This window comes from Nomascus leucogenys, chromosome 10, assembly GCF_006542625.1.
Source record: "Nomascus leucogenys isolate Asia chromosome 10, Asia_NLE_v1, whole genome shotgun sequence".
In the NCBI taxonomy this organism is placed as follows: Eukaryota; Metazoa; Chordata; class Mammalia; order Primates; family Hylobatidae; genus Nomascus; species Nomascus leucogenys.
The window spans coordinates 2,085,258-2,093,114 of record NC_044390.1 but is presented as its reverse complement, the minus strand read 5'-3'; the positions used below and the strand labels follow the sequence as shown (position 1 = coordinate 2,093,114).

The 7,857-nt window shown below is 43.6% G+C and overlaps 1 protein-coding gene across 1 annotated transcript in view; it reads left to right on the top strand.

Annotated features, from left to right (window-relative positions):
- The first annotated feature begins 2,339 nt into the window (after positions 1-2,339).
- ZNF71 (zinc finger protein 71) overlaps positions 2,340-7,857 on the top strand; it is a 39,095-nt gene continuing 33,577 nt past the window's right edge. The window contains exon 1 of the mRNA XM_030819527.1: positions 2,340-4,186. Within this exon, the coding sequence (XP_030675387.1) occupies positions 4,164-4,186 (23 nt within the window). The 5' untranslated portion in view covers positions 2,340-4,163. The remainder of the gene's footprint in view (positions 4,187-7,857) is intronic.

Genomic DNA, 7,857 nt, shown 5'->3' with positions numbered 1-7,857 from the left:
AAAGTACAAAAGTTAGATTCTGAAAACTATAAAATATTATTGAAAGAAAATCCCATGTTTATGCATTGGAAGGCTTAATATTATTAAGATGGCAATGCTTCCCAACATTATCTACATGTTCAATGCAATCTAATTTCCTTTTTGTGGAAATTGACAAGCTGATCCTAAAATTCATATGGAAGCACAAGGGACTTGGAACAGCCAAAACAATATTTAAAAAGCAAAACAAAGTTAGAGACTCACACTTTCCAATTTTAAATCAAAACTGTAGTCACCAAGACTATGCAGTACTGGCATAAGGATAGTTATAGAGATCAATGGAATAGAAATTAAGATCCAGAAATAAACCCATACATCTGTGCTCAATTGATTTTCAACAGGGCTGTCAAAACAATTTAATGTGGGATAAGAAGAGTTGTTTCGGCCAGGCGCGGTGACTCATGCCTGTAATTCTAGAACTTTTGGAGGCCAAGGCAGGTGGATTGCCTGAGCTCAGAAGTTCGAGACCAGCCTGGAGAATATGGTGAAACCCAGTCTCTACTAAAAATACAAAAAATTAGCTGGCTGTGGTGGCGTGCACCTGTAATCCCAGCTACTCGGAGGCTGAGACAGGAGAATTGCTTGAACTCAGGAGGCAGAGGTTACAGTGAGCTGAGATTGTGCCATTGCACTCCAGCCTGGGTGACAGAGTCAGACTGTGTCTCAAAAAAAAAAAAAAAGAAAAGAAAGAAAAGTCGTTTCAACAAATAATGGTGGGATCACTGGATATCTACCTGCAAAAGACTGAATTTGGGGCCGGGCGCAGTGGCTCATGCCTGTAATCCCAGCACTTTGGGAGGCCGTGGCGGGCGGATCATGAGGTCAGGAGATCGAGACCATCCTGGCTAACATGGTGAAACCCCGTCTCTACTAAAAATACAAAAAATTAGCTGAGTGTAGTGGTGCGCACCTGTAATACTAGCTACTCGGGAGGCTGAGGCAGGAGAATGATGTGAACCCGGGAGGCGGAGCTTGCAGTGAGCCAAGATCGTGCCACTGCATTCCAGCCTGGGCGACAGAGCGAGACTGTCTCAAAAAAAAAAAAAAAAAAAAAAAGAATGAATGAATTTGGACCCCTACCTCACACTATATATGAAAACGAATGCAAATAGATCAAATATCTAAATGCAATAACCCAAATCATAAAACTCTTAGAAGAAACTTAGTGGTATATATTCATGACCTTGGATTTGGAAATAGTTTCATAGATACAACTGTCAAAGTACAAGCAACAAAAGCAAAACAAGTTGGACTGTATCAAAATTAAAAACATCTATGCTTCAAGGCTGGGCATGGTACCTCATGCCTGTAATCTCAGGACTTTGGGAGGCTAAGGTGAGAGGATCACTTGAGGAAAAGTTTGAGACTAGCCTGGGCAACATAGTGAGATCTGGTCTCTACAAAAAAAAAAAAAATTAATAGGTGAGTTGGTGCATGCCTGTAATCCCAGCTACTCGAGAGGCTGAGGTGAGAAGACTGCTTGAGCCTGGGAGATCAAGGCTTCAGTGAGCTGTGATCGCACCACCACACATCAGCCTGGGTGACAGAGCAAGACACTGTCTTAAAAACAAACAAAAAATCTATGCTTCAAAAGACACCATCAAGAAAGTGAAACAATAAATTCACAAAATGAGAGAAGATATTTGCAAATCATTTATCTGTAAAGGACATGAATCCAGAATTACAACTTAACAATAACAAGACAAATAACCCAATTAAAAATAGGCAAAAGGTTTGAATAGACATTTATCCAAAGAAAATATATGAATGAAAAACAAGTATATGAAAAGATGCTCAACATCACTCGCCATTAGGGAACTATGTATCAAAACCACAATGATCTGCCCCCTGAGAGGGCCAGACGGGAAGGGATGCTGGGGTGGGGTTTTGTCATCCGGGGGATGGATAGGTGACAGAGCCTTCCCAATGTTCTCACTCTCCAGTGACAGCTGGAAATGTGGTGTTTTGTTTTGTGAAAATGAAGGCAGATGAGTCATGAGAAGAATGGGCTAAAACATCATGTAACGTGTGCACACATATTTATTCCATCTTTATTTTGTTCTAACAAATCACCTTGCATAAAGGAACCAGCCACATATTCCTTTGTTCCCACTGAAAGAGTTTTTTCTTTATTAAAAAGACTTACGCACATACTGATCTACTTTAAGCACACACACATTGATCTTTATGTTCAATGTAATTAAAAAAAAAAAGTAAGATTTTTAATTGACCATTGTAGACTGATTCTGTTACCACAACTGGACTCTGAGTTCTTTGGCTCTCATGTAAGTAGAAATTAACATCAGGCCAAACAGAAATTTTCTCAGGCAAGTTTTAAGAGGCTTGAAGCTCAAGATATGCAAAGTCACTTCCACATTTTTGGGTATCTTTTCAGCAGCACCCCACTCTACTGGTACCAATTTACTGTATTAGTCTGTTTTCATGCTGCTGATAAAGGCATACCCAAGACTGGGTAGAAAAAGAGGTTTAATTAGACTTACAGTACCACATGGCTGAGGATACCTCAGAATCATGGTGGGAAGTGAAAGGCACTTCTTACATGGTGGTGGCAAGAGAAAATGTGAAAGAAGCAAAAGCGGAACTCCCGATAAACCCATCAGTTCTCATGAGACTTATTCACTATCACGAGAATAGTATGGGAAAGACCATGCCCCATGATTCAGTTACCTCCCCCTGGGTCCCTCCCACAACACGTGGGAATTCTGGGAGATACAATTCAAGTTGAGCTTTGGGTGGGGACACAGCCAAACCATATCACTATCCTTTGGGAAACATAAAGTTAGGTTGCCAACTTTATAGCACTTCCCAGTTTAAATTGTAGGAGGACAAGTTCCCATTTCTTTTTTCTTTTTTTTTTTTGAGATGGAGTCTCACTGTGTCACTCAGGCTGGAGTGCAGTGGCGCGATCTCAGCTCACTGCAAGCTCCGTCTCCCAGGTTCACACCATTCTCCTGCCTCAGCCTTCCAAATAGCTGGGACTACAGGCACCCGCCACCATGCCTGGCTAATTTTTTGTATTTTTAGTAGAGATGGGGTTTCACTGTGTAAGCCAGGATGGTCTCGATCTCCTTGCCTTGTGATCCACCTGCCTCGGCCTCCCAAAGTGCTGGGATTACAGGAGTGAGCCACCAGGCCTGGCCGACAGGTTCCCATTTCTTACTAAAGAGAAGTCTTGGCAATAACTGAACAATGTCTCTGGCAGTTTACCCCAGAAGGACAAACCTTGACTTTTACAGGAAGCTGGCCAGGAGTGACATAGGAGCCATCTGATAAGTTGAAGGAATTGACATTTCTAGATCACAGTGGAAAAACTCCCACCACCCACCCAATGTGGCCTTCACACTGACATGTTTGTTGTGTTCCTTGTATCCAAGGAGCCTGTAACTCAGAATGCATGTACCTCATGGAACATTAAGGAACAGTCTTCATAAGGGCATAAGGGCTGCTGTTCTTGTGATTAAACGCTATTAATATAGTGCCCCAATGGGGACAGTCTGAGTTACACACTATTTAGAGTAACTCAAATTGATTCCTCAGTTTTTAATTAATAACATATTGGTGTTTTAAATAAAGTATTTTCAGAAGAGTAAAAAGGGCTTTAATTAAATCTGAGTCATTTTAAAGGAAATACATGATCAAAAAAGAGTAAAAATGTGCCTCAAAATAGACATAAGTGGCTTAAATGAATGTTAAAACTATAAAAATCAAAATAATGTAGAATGCACATACTAATTTGGAAACAGGTAAAACAGACAGATATAAGGGTTTTATTTGTAGGGGGAGGGTCTGTAAAGTTAATTATGTGAACTTCTGAGTTGTAACTATGTCTTTTTACAATCTACTCTCTACTCAGTTTCCTTCTTTGGGGAACAATGATTTAGATATCCTGAAAATGTCACATCAGTAAGTTGAACAAGAAGAACAGGAGCTTTAAGAACAAGATTCAAGATGAAACAACACAAGTTTTGAATATTTTATAAGTAGCTAAAGGCAGAAAAAGTTACCAATTATCTCAGACTTCCAGAAAGTGAAAAAAAAAAAAAAAAAACTAAAGTCTTAATTGAAAAGAAGAAGAAAGAAAGACATGAAGAAAGAGATAGAGAATGCGTGTTGAGAATGGAGACAGGTAAGTACCAGCTGGACTCTTACCCTGGGCTGTTGGTCCTGAGGATGAGGTATAGGTTCAGCCTAGGCACTGGCTCCACCCCTTGAAATAGTTTGGATATTTGTCCCTGCCCAAAATCTCATGTTAGATTGTAATCCCCAGTGCTGGAGATGGGGCCTAGTGGGAGGTGTTTGGATCATGGGGCAGGTCCCTCATGGCACGGTGCTGTCTTCTCGATAATGAGTGAGTTCTTGTGAGATTAGGTCCTTTAAAAATGTGTGGGACATTTCGCCCCTTCTCTCTTGCTCGTGTGTTTTTGCCATGTGATGTGCGGCTCCCCTTTCACCTTTTGCCATGATTGTAAGCCTCCTGCGGCCTCCCCAGAAGTCAAGCAAATGCCAATGCCATGTTTCCTGTACAGCCTGCAGAACTGTGAGCCAGTTAAACCTCTTTTCCTTATAAATTACCAGATATTTCTTTATAGTAATGCAAGAATGGCCTAATACACTCCTCAAGGACCTCATCTCTGAGAGATCACACAATTCTTAAATCAGAGGGGCAGTTCGTTGCTGAATCCAGGAAGACAGGCCCCAGGTCCAGGTTTTGGAATGAGTCCTGGGTTGGGGGCAGTAAAGGGTCTGCTTGCCTGGTGGGGAATATTCAGGGGGCAGCACTGAGGAGGAGGCCCACTCTCTGAGCAGGTGAGGACCAGCAGCCAGAGTTCCCACCAGCCCACAGGGGCAAGGAGGGAGGCCACCTTGGGCAAAGGAGCTGAAGGAAAAGGAGGTGAGGGTGCTGAATTAAGGCTGTAGTCCTGTCTTCTGCCTCACCCCCAAAACCCAGAGGTTAGCCTCCAGCCCCTCACGTTCCATAGAGAGGCCTTGGGAGGCTTGATGGGAACCCATTGAGTACTGAGCTCCAGGTCTCAGGAGAGCTTACAGCCACCCCCAAGTCGCCACCACCTGCTGCTCTGGTAGGGGCCTTGGCTTCTGCCTCCAGGAACCCCTAACAAGCCTCCTCAAGGCCCCAACAACCTGCCCAAGGACTCTCGGGAAATGCTGAGTTAAAGGCTCTCTGAGGTCACACTAGTCCCGGAGGAGGCTCACCTGGCAAGGGAGGTTGGTGCCATGGTCTGGAGGCTCTGGGTTGAGGATAAGCATTGGAGTTGTGGGGCCCAGGGAGGCCAGGCAAGCCCCCATTCAAGAGGAGGTAGAGACTGAACCCCCCTCACAGACCCAGGAAACAAAGACCACCATCCTTGGGTGTCCAAGTTCCAGGATCTCTGGAGCATGGACATTCAGCTGCTAGCTCAGAGGCGGGAGGAGAGAGGGGCAGAGACCAGGACTCAGGACTTCAGGGGATCCCCTGAGACTGCCCCCTTTTCAAATCTGAGCCTGCTCCTGCCCGCTCACTGGGAGAGGTGAGAGGGTCCCATTCCAGCTCAGCTCGTGGAGTGAGAGGCCCACACTCCATCCCTTGTGCCCTCCCTAGAACCAATTCCGTACCTGGCACATGCACTGACAGCCCGTTAATTCAGTGACTATCTGACAGTAGGTCCTCTCTCTACCTGAACATAGCACCTCCCTGTATCCCCCATCTAGGCATCTCTGATGCTCAGGGAGCAGTTATAGGTTTGGGGGTGCCCCAGGGAGGCAAATGGGCTTTGGGTCTCCTCCTGCATTTTGTGGGGAGAGTCATTTGTGGCCACTGGATCATTCAAATTAAAACCATGGACTCGGCACCCCTGAGCTGGAAAAACGTCAGGACATTCTGGGGGAGGTTAGAGGCACAGGGCACCAGGACACACAGGCCCTCCTGCACCCACACTGAACTCCTTCACTCACAGCTGGAATCGTGGATCCTGAGCCAGGCACTCTGGAAGAAACATCTGGGGAGGAATAGCTGTGGTTGATTCCAAAGGACCAACAACCTGGGGCCCCAACAACCCCACCCTTCTGTACCTCCCTTGGGATCACTCACACTCCCTGCGCCCCCCACACACACATAAAGCAGAGGCCACAGCAGCAGCTCAGTGGCATCTCTGTGCTGGAGAACCAGGCCTGCCCCCATACCATCCAGTTCCTCTTTTGGGGAAGAAAGAGGAAAAGCCCCACTGGAAGCCACTGGGAAAGGTCAGGATGGCAATTGAATCCAGAAGGGAAACTTCAGATACACAGTCCTTGGAAATCAAAGAAGATCTAAATAAATTGAGAGAGATTCCATGTTCATGGGTAGGATGACTTGATATTGTTCAGATGTCAGTGCTTCCTAACTAATCTATAGACTCAACCAATCCCAATCAAAATCCCAGCAAGTTATTTTGTGGATATTGAGAAAGTGATTATAAAGTTTATATGAAAAGACAAAAATGCTCAGAATAGCCAACACAATACTAGAGAAGAAGAACAGAGTTGAAGAGCGGATACTACTCGACTTCAAGACAGAGCTATCGTAATCAAGACAGTGTAGTGTTGCCTAAAGAATAGAGAAGGAGCAATGGACCAGAATAGAGATCCCAGAAATAGAACCACATGAATATAGTCAGCTGATCTTTGTCAAAGAAGCAAAGGAAACTTAATGGGGAAAGAACAGTCTTTTCAACAAACGGTGCTGGAACAATGGGATGTCCACATGGAAAAAACAGACAAATTTTTCACAAAATTAACTTAAATTGGATCATAGACTTAAATGTAAAAATGCAAAATTATAAAACTCCTAGAAAGTAACAGGAGAAAATCTAGGTGACCTTTGGTTTAGCAATGAGTTTTTAAATACAAGATTGAAAAGCACAATCCAAAATAATTTAAAAAAAGAAAAAGCACAATCTATGAAAGAAAAAAATTTATAAGTTGTTCATTAAAATTAAAAACTACTCTGTGGGCCGGGTACAGTGGCTCACACCTGTAGTCCCAGAACTTTGGGAGGCCAAGGCGGGCAGATTACCTGAGGCCAGGAGTTCGAGACCAGCCTGGCCAACATGGTGAAACCCTGTCTCTACTAAAACTACAAAAAATTAGCCAGATGTGGTAGCAGGCGCCTATAATCCCAGCTACTCGGGAGGCTGAGGTGAAAGAATCGCTTGAACCTGGGAGATGGAGGTTGCAGTGAGTTGAGATCGTGCCACTGCACTTCAGCCTGAGCGACAGAGGGAGACTGTCTCTCAAAACACAACAAAACAAAAAACAAACAAACAAAAAACTTCTCTGTGAAAAAATACTGTTAGACTTAAAAGACAAACCACCATTGGGAGGACATGTTTTCAAAACACATAGCTGCTAAAGGACTTACATACAAAATATACAAAGACCTCATAAAACTCAACAATAAGAAAACAATGCACTTGAAAAATGGGCAAAAGATCTAACAAAAACCGCAAAGAGGATATACAGATGGTAAATAAGCATGGAAAAAGATGCTTACCGTCATATTACCATCATATGTCATTAGGGAATTGCAAATTCAAGCAACAACAAGATATGACTACACACCTATTAGAATGACTAAAATCCAAAAAGAACTTTCAATATCAAATGGTGGCGAGATTGTGGACAGCAGTTCTCATTCATTGCTGTGAGTTTGCACTTTGGAAAACAGTTTGGTGATTTCTTACAAAGCTAAACATACTCTTGCCGTATGATCTAGCAATCACACTCCTGGGTATCTGGCTAGGATTTGGAAAAACTGCTCTCATA